The 15943-nt window shown below is 34.8% G+C and overlaps 3 protein-coding genes across 3 annotated transcripts; 1 reads left to right on the forward strand and 2 right to left on the reverse strand.

The window, feature by feature from the left end:
• Nucleotides 1-1660: 1660 nt before the first annotated feature.
• On the reverse strand, nt 1661-2759 carry LOC125873030 (remorin 1.4). Its single transcript, XM_049553875.1, has 4 exons — nt 2580-2759; nt 2224-2392; nt 2004-2085; nt 1661-1924 (listed from the first exon to the last, which is right to left on the reverse strand). The coding sequence occupies exons 1-4, from the start codon at nt 2725-2727 to the stop codon at nt 1733-1735; spliced, it is 591 nt and encodes a 196-aa protein (XP_049409832.1). The 5' UTR covers nt 2728-2759; the 3' UTR covers nt 1661-1732.
• A 1638-nt stretch (nt 2760-4397) lies between these two features.
• LOC125873015 (heparanase-like protein 2) lies at nt 4398-10131 on the forward strand. The gene is made up of 10 exons (XM_049553856.1): nt 4398-4876; nt 5618-5874; nt 5971-6007; nt 6222-6405; nt 6699-6847; nt 6947-7180; nt 7701-7890; nt 7980-8105; nt 8232-8331; nt 9488-10131. Exons 2-10 carry the CDS (start codon nt 5665-5667, stop codon nt 9875-9877), a joined length of 1620 nt encoding a protein of 539 aa, XP_049409813.1. The 5' UTR covers nt 4398-4876; nt 5618-5664; the 3' UTR covers nt 9878-10131.
• A 307-nt stretch (nt 10132-10438) lies between these two features.
• On the reverse strand, nt 10439-14733 carry LOC125873023 (SNAP25 homologous protein SNAP33-like). The gene is made up of 6 exons (XM_049553866.1): nt 14578-14733; nt 12761-13310; nt 12172-12265; nt 11891-12027; nt 11034-11131; nt 10439-10722 (listed from the first exon to the last, which is right to left on the reverse strand). Exons 2-6 carry the CDS (start codon nt 13250-13252, stop codon nt 10623-10625), a joined length of 921 nt encoding a protein of 306 aa, XP_049409823.1. The 5' UTR covers nt 13253-13310; nt 14578-14733; the 3' UTR covers nt 10439-10622.
• Nucleotides 14734-15943: the final 1210 nt, after the last annotated feature.

Genomic DNA, 15943 nt, shown 5'->3' on the forward strand with positions numbered 1-15943 from the left:
TTATGCACCAGGCAGATGCAGGGACAACATGTTTTCTCTAAGTTGGTATGTTTTGTTGTGAATCAAACAAGTCAAAGTGTTTTTGCAACACCTTGTCATCATGTAGAAGATTTTACTCCTCATTTATGGGATCCCTCGTATTTAGGACTTCCCAAGTACCTCCAAGTTTGTCAACTAGATTTAAGTTATATACACTGATAGCATAACAAATTTTACACTGTTGCTGTAGTTTAACATGACATAGTAGGTTGCTTATCATTTTTACCAGCTTGTCAATTAATTTTAGTTATAGAGATATACTGGTAATTACTTTGCAAGTGACATGATTGTTGTGTCAAACTTAAACTCTTGCCAATTATGCCACTGGTTCTGGAGACATGTCAAGTCACAGTTGATTCTGGATAGACATTTTGAATGTTCTTAACGACAACAACAAACATTTCAACTTATACTGCCCTCAATTGTAAGTTCTTAATTAGACATGGTCTAATGTAGGGAAGTCAGGTGGGCACCCATAATCAATTTGACAGAAAAGGATTTACCTAGACCTGTGTTATCAATAATTTTGTAGTATTTCTTGTTTCCATGTGATCCATATTAATTGATGTTTCAGATATTGATATACGATACCTGGAAATTGCACGGCCACACTTAGATGTTGAAAATGGGGTTTATTATGGATCTCCATCAATAGCTAAATAGAGACAGTTCACAATCAGTTTTACCATTCAAATTCTTAGTAAAGGGATTATTTCTCTCCGTGATTGGGATGCAAGAAGGCGTGTCTTGGAGTAATGAGAAATGTTCTACGTTTCTACATGTGGCCAAGGTTCGAATCTTGGAACCAGCCTTTCTTAGGCCATGACCTATGTCTTTTAAATACACATTTAAAACTATACTATGGTTAATTGATATGTATTCTCACTTTAATCTTTAACCGCTAAGGTTAGATTGCTTGGTTTGGTGTAAATACCGGGTACATGTAATTTACCGACATCAGGCACTAGGGTCAACCTAATGATTGAGATAGAAGTCCCTGTCTCTAGCTAGCCCTGCTGGCTTCTGAGAAGCAAAATTCGTGGTTCTAATAACTCTTCCCGTGTGAGCTATAATTCTACTGTTGGAATTTTGTTTGAGACAGCCGGTTGGTCACATGTTACTGTATTGGTCCATCATCAGGCAAAAAAGGGCCACCTTTGAATTCTGCATGCTCATTAGCATACATAGATTATCGAATGAAAATGACAAAATTTTACGTTTTGAGAAATAGTGAGTGTAGTTTGTCAATCGAAGTTTATGAATGTCAGCAGAAGCAGGAGACAGCATGTTGTTTCAGAGGTTACAAAATATGTCAAGAAGACCTCTATTGGTTGTGTACGAAAGGGTTTAGCCTATGGAAATATAGATTCTTCCAGGAACCAGTAACGCATAAACATGTCAAACCAGTAATAGATTTATACCAGTGTTGAAACACAGAACAATAGCAGCAATTATCACTTAAAACACTTGATTGGTATGAGTTGTTTTTGCTTTTGATTACATACATTTCATCTAGTAATAAAATTCAGCATAACAGGATTAATGCATTTTCGATTTCTATAAACCAATCATTGCACCTTGGGGCAACAATTCTTAAGATAGATTTCAATATAAAATCAATGAGTTGAGCACAATTCTTGTGTAAATAGAGTTTAACAGGATTCATTTTCCGGTGCTGTACACTTTTTTACAGTTAGAAGCAGTAACATGTAACAGGTCCAGTCCTTGTTGATCTAATCTTATTTGATTTCTCTTTCACTGTGGTTTCTTCATATCTTCTTTTCTCTTCTGCTTGTGTTCTTGCTCCTTTGGCGATATGATCAATCCTCGCTAGTTTGTTTTTGTAATGCTGCAAGTTCCTTTTCAAAGCAAGCTCCACTTGATTCTGCATTTTCCCAATAAAAGTCTTTTTAAGCACTAAGCATTTTGCACTATAACAGCTTCAAAACTTGGAGAGTACTAACCTTTCTCCTTTCCATTTGTTGTTTTGCCATCATCTTCTTTTCGTTCTCCCAAGCAAGAAGCGCAGAAAGAAGTTCATCATGTCTGAAATTTGAGAATATTTCTTATTAAGATGCCACTAATTACAATGTCTTGCAACAAAAAATTTAGAAAGTGTGTTCTAGGTGAACTGAAATCATCAACTTCTATAACATAAAGAACAATCAATAATAAAACTTGTACCGCTTTCTTATTTTGGCTATCTGAGCTTTCTCCCAAGCATCAGCTTTGTTTTCAGCATTTCTGCTAACTCTTGAAATCCCCTTTTGCATTTTATTATTAGCAGCAGGAGTTATGCTCACTATTTCTGCTGAAGTTTTACGATTCATCGTGGCTGTCCTTCTCATTGGAGCTTCAAATAGAACATGTTAAGCAATCTATCCTCATGATATCTTGCTAAGGAAAAATGACTTTTAAGTTCTATGTTTTTGCAATGTAAAAGATATTTACACAAACAGGTCACTAGCAGAAATGGTAACTAACATGTTAGGAGTTACTAATAATCCAGGGAAAATTATGTATACAGTGTTGACATTTACCTGCTTCTGCTGGCCTAATAACAGGCCTTCTTGTTTTTGTCTGATATTGAGAGCCAGCATTTTCCTCAAGGGAACATATAGCAAACGCGGTAGCTGCAATTGCTGCTGCAAATTCTCCATCACCCAAGTCATAAATGTTCCTTTTCATCTGGCTAAACAATTAGTATTACTGCAGGTTCCTGTTCCGGTGCCTGGTGACGAAAACTTAGCTACTATTAAATCTTGTCTATGTGCATATTTGGCTTAAATGGCAAAGTCAAGTCAATCTTGATCTACAAAATACAAATAAGGAACAGTTGATTGAAAATCTTGAAAATCAAGAACCAGACAGGACTAGTACTCTTTGTTTCTATTTTTAGAAAAGGCAAAGCTTGCTGAAGTTTATTTATGTCCTCCAAATGCTAATCCCTTTTTGATGACACTTTCTAAAACTTGTGAAAAAATTAAACAGAAAGTTAGTAGAGTTTACTTTTAAAAAGGGAGACTAATGTACTACATTTGCTGTTTCCAGCATTATACATAATCTTTGCAACTATGTTTGGTATAACTTCTCCAAAAGCAATAGACTTTTTCATCTTACTTTCCTAGTCATTCTGTTGTCAACACCCTTGTGGCGAATCAAGAATTTACACGTCCTGAAATGTATATCTAACTATATTTATTATTAGTAACTTTTTGTACATATATACTATAAGGTTTGATCTCGAATTAAAATACTGGATTTTGCTAAATTCGTATCTGTGAATCCGCCACCATCCCAGTCCAAAAGAGATAGAGAAAGTGGGCTTAGGAAGCAAAGATAAAAAGACAAGCTTTAACCAAATTGACAGTCTTTTTTCTGTTTTCTTGATTATTATTTTTAGTGTAAGATGGTATTGGAGGAAAGGTATGTCTTTGGTTTCTATTGCATGCTGCAGGAAAGGTATCTGTTTGGAGGTTTTTTTGTGTTGAAGTGGGCCTATGGTGCAATTAGGCCCAAGAGTTCAAATGGATAAGTACTTTGGGCCTCAAGTAGGAAGGCCCAACTGTAATTTTACTGGACTAGACCTAAACAAGTCCTAATTGATCGTTGAATATTTCATGGCCCAAACCAGGGATTAGCAACCCAAACATGGTATGGCCAGTTCAACAAGATATATTATTAAGGATAATTACGATCCTAAACACTTCAGTCAGCTCATTTGCAAAATATACACAAATTATAGGGGAATTAAAAAATTTTGATCACTTACAAATTAAATAATTATTTTTTTATAATCACTTATGTGTAAAAATAACAAAATCATGTAAAAAAGGTCATAAAACTAAAAAGTATATAAAAATGGCCTACAATACCATCAATTATGATCATAACTTTATAAATAAAGACTATTGGTGTTTGTCTTTTTATATTCATTACTTTTTTTAATACATTTTTTGTTAAATTGATTGACAAATACATCCTTTTTCGTACACAAAATTACTAAACTAATTATTTATTTACTTTTCTTTATAACAACTAAATGAAATCTAAACAGTAAATATGAATATGCATATGTTACAATATTTCACTATGATATTCATGAAATTTTCTGACAAATAACACCACAATAACTAGTGGTGAATTTCTAGTCTAAAAGTAGGACACATAACACACGATAAATATAATATTGGACTAATAATAATACACTAAATTTAATATTAAGTAATTTACCATAGATCAATTCCCACCTAGCTTACTTTGGATTTGACTGATGTCGACGTAGTTGAACCAAATCTTACTCAGTTGTGATAAAACAAAGAAGTCCTACTTGTATAACTCAGCCGTTGTTGATTTCTTTTCGGCAGTCAGCCATTACTAACGACAAACTTTAAGCTTAAAGACACCTCACAACTGCAAATCCAACAAATAATTTGACTCTGCTCATGCAGTTGACACCTCATTCATTACAAATTTTGTCTATATTTCCTCTTTCTCACATCAAGTGTCTAGAACTTCAGTTTTGTACCAAAAATCCCTTAATTCTTGAATGAGTTAATGCTAATTGTTGCTATTTAACACCCCTACAAAAAGCTCCAAACTATAGCAGATACACTTTGAGAAATCTGAAACTTACCCTTTTCATTTCACACGCTTTTCTTGTTCTTTCCCCCCACCACAAGGTACTGGCAGATAAAGCTTACCCTTTTTTGGCACAGAGGCTGCTGCACATTATCAGTGTTGCTCTTTCTTTCATTTTGGAAATTGGGATCTAGTATTGTCAAATTCTTGTAGTGTTTGAGGTTATTTCTCATCTGGGTTCAGCTCAATTTTTTCGGTATGTCGAAAAGCTATGAAAGATCTTAGCTTGTTATTGTTTTGTATGCAATTGTTTGGTGTTGGTCTAAGGGAGTTCTTGTGATTGTTGGATCTAGTTTTAGTTTGCTGATTTTAATTGGTTAGTTTTCATTTGTCTTTTTAATTTTGAGTTTTACTATCTATATTTCATGATAAGTGTCCTTTAGTACTTACAAGGTGTAATTGCTTAGCTACACTTGTCCAGTTTTGTGTTTGAGCTTCTGTTATATCTGACCAAGAAAAGTAATTTGCTATGCACCCTCATTTCACATTAATGCTTTGTTAATCTGCTATTGATTTTTTGACATTATGTTAGGTTCATTTGATCCTATTAGAGTGGGTTAGAGTCCCACATTAGTTGGAAAATGGACTTGTGATATGCCTATATAGACTCAGACAATCCTCCCCTCATGAGCTAGTTTTTGGGTTTAGTTAGGCTCAACTGTCATATCTTTACAAATTCAATCTAGGGAGATTGTGTTCATAGTTTTCAGAAAGACATAATATGTAAATTAGTTGTAGCTACCTCAATATAATGAAGGATTCTTAAATACGGAATGACAAGAAGAAGTTAATTTTGTTTAGATATTTAATCAGAGAACTGCTAGCTTTATGATGAAATATCATGTTTTTCCTCATTGTCATTCATGTAAAAGTTCTTTTATTGCTTGTTAACCTTCTCTTAAACTCTTAACATTTATTGTATCCTCGTCCGTTACAGCTTATGCCTGTGTTCAAAGAGGGGTGAAGCTGAGTAGGATAAAGCCAATGGGCTTCGCATCCTTCTTGTTAATCTTTCTGGCACTTTGTCCTGCATTTCTGGCACAAATAGTTGAAGATACAGAATTTTTGATTGATGGAACTGTAAAAATTGCTGAGACAGATGATAATTATGTTTGCGCTACCCTTGACTGGTGGCCTAAAGAAAAGTGTAACTACAACGAATGCCCTTGGGGCTCGGCATCTCTGATAAATCTGGTTAAGTTCTACTACTAATTGATATTGTGGGCATATATTGCTTTGCTAAAAGTCACAGCACAGTTAGCATTCATTATTTTTGTTTAATATTTTCAGGATTTGTCTCACCCCTTTCTGGCAAATTCTATTCAAGGTTTGCATGTTCCCATCATGTGATAACTTTACCTTAGTATTTGAGATCTTGTTGTTCTTACTTTAATTAACAAACATTGATTGGTAAACTCTATAACTTCACCTTAAACATCAAATGAACCATCTATTTGCAACAGTGAGAAAATTAGACTTGATGCTTCTTCAGAATGCTTATTGATTTCTCGTCTGTTCTGATTGCTAATTTGGTGTTGCAGCTTTCAACCATTTGAGATTACGACTTGGAGGTTCTTTGCAAAACCGAATAATATATGATGTGGGCAATTTGGAGTCTCCTTGCCACCCGTTTACCAAGCAGGGGGATGAGTTGTTTGGATTTTCAAATGGATGCTTACATATGGATAGATGGGATGAGCTAAATAGTTTTTTCAATAAGACAGGGTGAGTTATACTATGAAATAAATATAAGTGTACTCTCTCTAATGGTAGTCACTTCAACATGGTATTAGAGCCAAACAAAGGTCCTGATTTCAAGTCTTACCATCACTTATTAACATAAACTATTTCCACGTGCTTGGAAAAGAAAAAAAGAGCATTGGGCCAGCATGTAAGGAGTGTGTTAAGGCTAATGAGATAAAATTATCCCCTACCTATTAATAGCTCAGCTTTTTCATGAGGTGGTCACTCACTTCAACAAAGTGAAGTTTATCCCAGTTTCACTGCTTATGCTGCAGAGCACTTGTGACCTTTGGCCTGAATGCATTGCGAGGGAGGCAGCGGACCAGTAAGCGTGTCTGGGAAAGGAATTGGGATTCCAGCAACGCCCATGATTTCATAGATTACACTGTTTCCAAGGGCTACCAAATACACTCATGGGAATTTGGTATAATTGCTGACAATTTCCTTCTCTCTTTTTTTGGTAAATCACTCTTGTTTAATAGAAGTTGGATTTCCTTAAACAATAGTCCCACTTGGTTTGCAGGAAATGAGTTGAGTGGTAAGGGTATTGGTGCAAAGGTTGATGCCGAACAATATGGAGAAGATGTTATACATCTTAACAATCTCATAGACCAATTGTATAAGCATTTTCAACCCCGACCACTTCTCTTAGCACCAGGAGGATTCTACGATAAAGAGTGGTTCGAGACGTTCCTTGAGGTGTCAGGGCCAGGCACTGTCGATGCCTTGACTCATCATATATATAATCTTGGTCCAGGTAAGCTAGCATAAAGTTTTATGGTAGCTTGTCGCTGTATGAAAGCCTCTATTAGTTTAGAAAATCTAGCACAAGGATGATCACATGAAATCTAAGCATTGACTACGTTTTCCTGGCTCAATTTGTTTAGTTTATAAAAGTTTTTTGCGTCTTCCACAAAAATTATTTGTCACTTAGAATGTAGCACTAGCTATTGACATCATTAGGAGGCTGCGAACCATCTAGTAAGAGAGAATTAGTTTGTGGAACGAAATTAGATAATTCAAATTTGTCAATGTGACACTACCATTGACAGAACATTTCATTAACATAAATGTCAGTATTTGCTTCTGTTAAATTCGAATTATGAACAGCTGCACGGCTGCTGTATGTTTTACTTTATCTATCTAACTTTTTCTTGTAAGTGTTAGTGAGGTGTTCTATTTGTGTATAAAGTTACATTACTACTTGTGTTCTCTGGATTTGTAATTCAATTTACTCATGTTACTTCATTGAATAAACCAGAAAATTTCTGTTTCAGGATCTGACCTCAATCTCGTAAACAAAATTTTAAATCCTCTGCACTTAAATAAAATTGCTGATACATTCAGTAATCTTACCCAAACCATTGAAATAAATGGTCCTTGGACTTCAGCTTGGGTTGGAGAATCTGGTGGGGCCTTCAATAACGGAGGTCCTAACGTGTCTAACACCTTTGTGAACAGTTTTTGGTAAATTTCTTGGCTGACTTGATTTATTTTTTTCATTCAGTAATCAGTTATTTGTTTTTGTTCATGCTTTATCTTGACATGGAATTAAGGTACTTGGATCAGCTTGGGATGGCAGCCATTTATCACACTAAAGTATATTGCAGGCAGACTTTTATTGGCGGAAACTATGGGCTCCTTGACACAAGTACATTTGTCCCAAATCCTGATTATTATAGGTGAGACAATTGGCTGACCAATCCAAGGTTGATCTCTCAGAAAAAAGAACATTTTTCCTAATTCTAGTTATTAAATCCCTGATAATCTGATCCAAAATCTTTATCCTCGTCCTTCAACGAACACAGTGCACTTCTTTGGCATAGGCTGATGGGAAAAGGAGTTCTTGCTGTTAGCAACAATGCATCATCATATCTGCGCTCATATGCCCATTGTACAAGACATAGAGTAAGAGCCCCCTTGGATTCCTGAATCATTCACTTATAGAATTTCAGATGCATCATTTGGTTAGAGATATATTAACCTTCACAGAAAGGAATTTGACTGTTTCCTGAAAAGAAGTCTTAAACTTACACATGGAATCACTGTTCTATAAACCTTGTTCGTCATCAATAGTAATATTATGACTTCTTGTATTGCATTGCGTCCATCCACTTCTGGTCAATCTAATTGTTTGTAGAGACTAAACTTCACACCTACTTTTAATTAGGGGAGAAAAGATGCAATGAGAATCCAACTATATGAGCTTTGCATAGTCAGCTCAAGCCTGGATTAAGGAGGGTTGCGATAGGTTGGTTATCAGCATAAAAATAATCATAATATGCTGAAACCTCTGGATATTGAAGATGGTATCCATGTAAGTGTTACATAGGCAAGGTGTCCCATCACTTCCCTGTCTGAGTGTGAGAGAGTTTATGCTATAGTTTGAACACCATGAAAGGCCTATCAACGGAAAATTATTAGCATTGGAATGAAATGGTCTGAATTGAGCAAAAACAGATATATCAGATTCGTAGAGAGCCAAACTAAATAGTTTGAATAGAACGGATCAGAATGGGTAAAGGGGATTCATGTAGCCGCTAATAGGATTGAGGTGTAGCTAGCGAAGCAAGCTGTTTTTCTTGATTATTATCATTTAGACCGTTTCAAGTTGTAACTTGTAAAGACCATATGTTAACACTTCAAAAGGAGTAATAATAGCAAGGCATTTTGTTTAAATGCTTTGATTGTTATTACTGGAGTTGATGCAATTCAGTCTCAACTAGTTTTTCTATTCTATGATGCTGGTTCTCCCTTGTGCTTAGCTTGGTAATCAAGCTTACCGCTCTTGGATACATTAGAACCTGAGATTCTCCTATGCTTCTTATATGTTGCTTAAGCTAAACGAGTCAATCAAAATAGAGAAAAGAACACCTTTCTACTGAACCATATGGTGGCATTTTGGTGAAGCCAGTTTCTGGTAGCTAATGTTCCCATCTTATCCTAGCCATACTGCAGTAATTTGGTTATATTCCATAAAGCCTTCATATTAACATCCAATGATTTGCATTTCCTTCTAGTTTTCAAGAAACCTTTCAATTTTACTGGTGTTCCCTCTGTGCAGGCAGGTGTAACATTACTTTTGATCAATCTAAGCAACCAAACTCATTATGGAGTCAACATCGAATCTAGTGTAAGCATCACCTCGCATGTCAAAGAGAAATCAAATCACAAGAGTTCTTTCGTGCAACGTCTTAAGAAAACTATTTCATGGGTTGGAAGAAAATCATCAGATGTTACATTATCACGAGAAGAGTACCATCTGACTCCACTAGATGGGAACCTTCAAAGCAGAACCATGCTCTTGAATGGAAAACCATTACAACTCACAGAAAATGGGCACATCCCAAGTTTGTCTGCAGTCCTTGTAAACCTCAAGTCTCCAATATCGGTTTCCCCCTTGTCCATCAAATTCATAGTATTCCCCAACTTTAGCTCTCCTGTTTGTACATAAGGATTAGGAGATACTTGTGCCTAATAGCTATAATCTGGCACTATATCTATTCATAGAATATTGTAACATTATTCTGAGCTGCTAAACTGTATAATTGCTACAATAAACTGAGCTGCAAAATTTTATACAGTTATGTATTATATGGCTAGATAAATCCCTCCCCCTACTAGTGTTTCCAGGAACATGTATCTTGTCAGGTAAGTTGTTTATCAACTCACAGAATTAGATGAAATTTAGCTTCCTCTTGGTGGTTTTGGATCTTTTCATGGGACAAACTAAACAGTTTATATCTAGGCTGTTATTGCTGTCTAGCAAACATTTTTTATGCTCTCTTCGGATGTTGACAAAAAAGATAGTACATTTTTAAGGAAGTTTGACAATACAACTCTTATTAGTTTATTAATTTACCCAAGAGGTACTGGATGAATGGTTGATTGGAATAAAAAATGGATGTTGAGCATAAAGTACATTCAACCATGTCTTCACTCATCACGCAGTAATTTTATTTGTGTTCCACGTTATTTCTCTACAATGGTCAAGTAGCAATTTTGTCGTCCTGCCTCCAAATACCAGACAATTAACTTGGTTTACTGTCATAGAATATTGTAACATTATAATACAAAGTAACATAGAATTACAGAAAGAAGCATTTGTGGAAAACTCAAGAATAGTTGAAATGATAAAGAACTGAAGTTAACGTCTGAAAGCTCATTAATAGGTTGCCACAACAGATGTCTCTACTGGTTTACTTTCCAAGCAAACGCCGAATCCTCCGGTTGGCCCCTTGAACTCTGGTACCAAGCTCATCAACATCCTGTTCAGTATCATCCAATGCCTCTTTATGCCTGTAATATCCAACAGCATATACAGAATTCTTAGAAAATCTAGAGAACTTCTAGTGCTCAAGAATTTTTTATTTTATTTGTTATATAGGACCAAGACTGGTTTAAATGAAGCGACATGACCAGTGAGAATTCATATAGTCGACGTCAACTTGCTTGGGATTGAGGCGTAGTTGTTACATATACATAATTCTAAGAAGCGACTAAGTAGCACAGTACTTTAACAGTGACAGTACAATAAGGAGATGGTGGAAGAGGGAGAGAACAAGGGAGGAGAGATTGGAATCTGCTTAAAAGAATTTTATGACACTAACCTCTCAATTTCAGATCCCATGTCAACAGCCATATTCTTGAGCTCCCCCAACAGATCGCTGAGTTCTGACAGTCCATCATCTTGCTTTGCTTTCTCAGCCTGTCAAATGTTCAAATGAAACAACAGAATTAGCTAACTGATATTAGTCATATTACATTTCATATTCATGAAATGAGGAAATAAAGAAGAAGAAGAATCTCAATCCTCAATCTGGTAGTGAAGAATGAACAAGTTCATCACCACTAGGACTTAAAATTTATGACAGAACCAGTAAGAATCACCTCATAGGTCCAACACCCCAAAGCATAACAAAGAATGCAAACTTTTCAAGAACACTAAGGTACTGCAAGGATCACAGTGTTTTACTACTCTTGCTGTTTCACTTTTGGGGTTCCAAAAGGAAACTTCTATAAGAAATTCTCCAAACATTAGGCCACATTTGAAAATGGAATATGGCTCTTTCTAGAATTAAATCTTCCTATAAACAATGGAATATAATGACATAACTCTAGAATAAAAAAGAAAAAGAAGAGAAATAAACATAAGCAATTTGTAATTTACTCTTAAACATGAATGTTAACTGGAAAATTGCATCTTGAATGTTAGAGAGAAACATTAGATGAAAAGGTGTCAAAATGCCAGAAAAGTGGACGGCGAAGTGAGGAAAGATGCAGAATCGAAAATTTTCATGCCACGGGCCTTAAATGTGACCAAAATTAATCAATAGTGTCCTGCATGTTTTATAGTTGCAGGTTCCGGGTGTATTTGGATCTGGAGAACTTCCTTATTTAATTTTTTGTTTCTTTGAGGAGAATTATAACAGTATTCTCTATTTTGTCCCGAGTCACATGAACATACCTCAACTTTCTGCAGAGCATTTGTAGGCTCTGGGGGTGGTGTCCTTGAACTTGACCTTGCCTTGGGTGCAGAGCTCAATCCTAATTTCTCCCTCTGCTCCAAGTGGTTGCCCCTTCTTTGAACTGGATCATCTGACACTGTGCACATTAACAGAGTATCAAACTAGCTATCTCAATTGACTCAACCTTTCCGTTACTACTACTTTCAAAATCCATCACTTTTCCCTCATGATCTTCAAATAATAGTAAATGAATAAGAAGAACAAAAATAAAATGAGTTACTTTTTGTGATAACGGGCCCTGTAATTGGGCGACTTGTCTTTGGCTTCCAAGTCTTAGAAAATATGCCTCCAAGACTCCCCAAGAGTTTTTCACCCTGAAATTAAGTTTCAAACATAAGTTTCACAAGGATAACAGGTAACAATTGCAAAACAGCTGCAAAAAGCAATTAGATGCAAAACATGCAAGAGTTATTATTTTTTGTAATCAGTACATGTAATGAAGAACTTATCAGTTCAAGAGAGTAAGAGATATCTTTAAGGGTGCAAGGACTTCTAGGTGGAAGGGTAAAAACAGACTAGTTATGTATAAATAAATCTACATCTCCTTCTAAAAGCAAAATGGACAATAGAATAAATTTCATCTTAAAACGAACGGATATGAAAATAGAAACCACCACTCAAACAGTAAATACATAAATAAATTAGAGAAGAAAGGTGCATCATGAAATGACTACAAAAACTAGCAGAAACATAAAGCATACTAATATGGGCTTTTAATTAAAGATAATTATGTAATATGTTAGATCGCAATAATGTTTGCTTCTGCGAACTAGAAAAAAACTTAGATGAGTGAACTAATCAAGTCATACCCGGCTAAGATCATGGTCGATATCTGCTGCAGTCATATGGGTTCTTGTAATTTGTTCTCCCTGTTGATGTAAAGTTATCAAAGTTTTTGTTGCATCCTCTCGCATGTCTTGTGCAATCTTCAGGCAGCTATTAACAGATTTTGTAGTCTCTTCTGACCTGTAGACAGCATAGTTTTCCAACTCGTCTACAGTTTGGTTCTCAAATCCTCCAGACTCCCGGAAATCGTTCTTGTATTTATTTCTTGCCGTCGAAGTTGAGTAAGCATGTGAAGGAGTCTCTTTAATTTCATCATCATCAAAAGGGTTTGTACTCAAATTTGGGGTAGCCGCAGAAGGCTCCGATGATATTCTCCTGGATGGTTTTACAGTTTGCTTCTTGTCCGACTCATCGTCAGAATCAAAGGGATTTGATCCAGAATTACTATGGGCCACAGGATCCGCAGATTTTTTTCTAGCACTCCAATGTAAAGGAGACTTCTTAAGACCATGCATTTTTTTTATAGATAGAAAGTAATCCCACGGGGATGGACCTCCTAGATTAAGAAATTATCTGCAGAAAGAGACAATCAAACTATTAAGTGAAGTTTATAATAGAGACAACTGATAGTTTGCTACTGTGAGACACGTACAAGGAGGCAATTCAGTAACAGATCACAACAGAACATTGGCTAGAAGATAAGAGATCAGGAGCAGACAATACGCAAAAGATAGCAATAAAGACTCAAACCAAGCTTTGTTCAGAGAGTAGTACTAATAAGAGAAGTCTAAAATCACGTATGCAATACTAATAGTCTAATATAATACTACAACAAAAACAAGAACAACAAAGAACTGCATCTCGATCCCAAGTGTTTCCTATTCATTTGCGGGGCCAGAACCGCGGGCCCTCTTTTTTTTTCTTTTAAGAGGTGATCTCGAGAATCAACCAACGGAAAGATCCATAGCCCAGGTGACTCACAGCCTCCCTCTCACCCAAATAAAATGAAATGGGACGAATCAAATCAATAAGCTTTTTGATCGATTCATAACTCAGCAAAGTCAACTTCAATCAAGTCAAGGGGTCTTACCTTACCTACTTTTCCTCAGGTTGATTCATCCTACTCAAATTTAGCTATGATAATGAAAGAGGAAACCCAAGAGCATCTCTCTATTTGAACCAGTTTCATTCAAATAACACACACAAGCGAGGATAGCTTGGTGGTAGTTGAGAAATTTAGTTACCAAAGTCAAACTATGTTCATCCTAGGAAAAATCGAGAAAAATGAAAGAGAAAATCCAACCAAGAATAATATCGAAAATTTAGGGGATATACAAGTCCAGTTCTATTTACATCTCCATCATAACAAAACCCAGAATTTCAAGTTTCTTCTATAGAAGCAAATTCCAGCAATCATCCTTTAACTAGGCAGAAATTTAAGAATATTCCCGATTGATATTCCTAACAGCTATCATGCTGATTTCTCAAAGACCCACAAATCATATAGTAAAAAAAAAACCCAAAAAACAAACCCAGTATTAAGAGAGAAAGCAAAAGAGGTTTTCTCTACAGAGTAGATACGCTAGCTTCAAATCATAATTTCTCACATAAAAATTACACAAAAAGTAGAGCAAGTAAAAGAAAAAAAACAAATCACTGAATGAAGTTTGAAACGACCTATATGAACAAAAAGATCCATTTTTTTCCTTCATAAACTCAATAAATTCATGAATTGAAATTCAGAACTTGTACAAAACCCCACAATTTAGAGCAAAAAGGAAAGAACAGAAAATCCCCATAAGTGAAAAACAGAATAGATCAAAGTGATGATATGCAGTACCTGAAAATCCGAAGAAGATGAATTGTTGAAAAAATCTAAGAAACTATAATGTGAAGTGGGTATAGATATAGCCAGCCTATAGGGGATATTTGTAAATGGTAAAGAAGAAGCGTGGAGCAGGGATGTTAAGACTTTTTGAATTGTTGCAGTTTGGACCGTTTCCTCTTCGTATGCCTACGTAGACCGGACTTCCTCTCGCCAACTCTTTTCTTGCATTTATTAAAAATTAAAAATAGGAATTTGAATAGTCATGATTTTTATGAGTTTAAAAAAGAAACTAAATTAATTAACTTGATTTTTAAATTATAAAATCGAACTAAATTAATTAAATCATCTTTTGTCCGTTTGATTTTTGTTGGTTTTTTCAATTTACTTTTGGTTTTTTGGTCGAGCTTTTTTATTATTATTATTTTTAATAATTTTGGTGTTTGGATTAGCTTACATACACTTTTAATTAATTTTGTGATATTTATTATCTTTCATCAGTAATAGGTATGAGATAACTATATCTACTAAAGTTAGGACAAATAAAAGAAATCATTTAATTTTTTTTGTCTTTGTTGATCAAGCTTTAATATCTTTATATGATACTCCTGTTGTCCTTAATCACTTGTCCACTTTTGAATTGACATACATATTAAGAAAACAATAATTGACATAGTAAATTTATCATTTTACCCCTATTAATTATGAAGTACATGAATTAAAAACTTAAGATTTTCAAGAAATTCTACCCTTTTCAAAGTAATTAATTGAGGGTATAATAGGTAAAAAAAATTGTCCTTTCTTGATTTGTCAAAATTAACAAGTAATTAGGTACAACTAAAAAAGAAAATGCGGACAAGTAATTAGGGACCTTACATTGTTAACCACATGTTGCAACGATTATATTATAGCATAACACTTTCAAGTGGATTAATTTTTAAGAAAAAAATATCGTTTATTAAGATATCTTAATAAACTGTAAGTTATTTTTTCATGGAATAGATTTTTGGACTTTTAAGGACTATAAATCAAATTAAAATTGGCAAAGAACTAAATTACCGAAAATGCATGTAAAGAAATTGACTAACAAAACAAAAGTGGAAAAATCAAGATGTACGGAATTATATCGGAAACTGATGTCATTGTATTTATCGACATGTAGGAATTTTATTAACATTTGCTTAACTTAGAAGCATTAGTTTTGTCTAGAAGGAATTGCAATATAGAAGCATTAATTAGTTTAGTCTAGAAGAATTTACTTTATTTCCTAACTAATAGGAGTAGAAACCAACGTCTACGATTACCAACTATACTCCTTTAATCTTGAATTTTTTATGGTATTTCTTGGTAAAAATTAGGCAAATCACATAGTATAAGAAAG

The sequence above is a fragment of the Solanum stenotomum genome, chromosome 8 (assembly GCF_019186545.1).
Source record: "Solanum stenotomum isolate F172 chromosome 8, ASM1918654v1, whole genome shotgun sequence".
NCBI lineage: Eukaryota > Viridiplantae > Streptophyta > Magnoliopsida > Solanales > Solanaceae > Solanum > Solanum stenotomum.

Bases quoted from the DNA above. Each gene is read 5' to 3' on its own strand.
- LOC125873030 (XM_049553875.1), bottom strand. From the start codon at position 2,727: ATGAAAAGGAACATTTATGACTTGGGTGATGGAGAATTTGCAGCAGCA. The intron at 2,393-2,579 runs GTAAATGTCAAC...TTCTATTTGAAG, and splicing joins TATTAGGCCAGCAGAAGCAG to CTCCAATGAGAAGGACAGCC. The intron at 2,086-2,223 runs GTACAAGTTTTA...CTCAAATTTCAG, and splicing joins ATAGCCAAAATAAGAAAGCG to ACATGATGAACTTCTTTCTG.
- LOC125873015 (XM_049553856.1), top strand. From the start codon at position 5,665: ATGGGCTTCGCATCCTTCTTGTTAATCTTTCTGGCACTTTGTCCTGCA. The intron at 6,008-6,221 runs GTTTGCATGTTC...TTGGTGTTGCAG, and splicing joins TCTGGCAAATTCTATTCAAG to CTTTCAACCATTTGAGATTA. The intron at 8,106-8,231 runs GTGAGACAATTG...CAACGAACACAG, and splicing joins CCAAATCCTGATTATTATAG to TGCACTTCTTTGGCATAGGC.
- LOC125873023 (XM_049553866.1), bottom strand. From the start codon at position 13,252: ATGCATGGTCTTAAGAAGTCTCCTTTACATTGGAGTGCTAGAAAAAAA. The intron at 12,266-12,760 runs GTATGACTTGAT...ACTTAATTTCAG, and splicing joins TCGACCATGATCTTAGCCGG to GGTGAAAAACTCTTGGGGAG. The intron at 10,723-11,033 runs GTTAGTGTCATA...TGGATATTACAG, and splicing joins ATGGGATCTGAAATTGAGAG to GCATAAAGAGGCATTGGATG.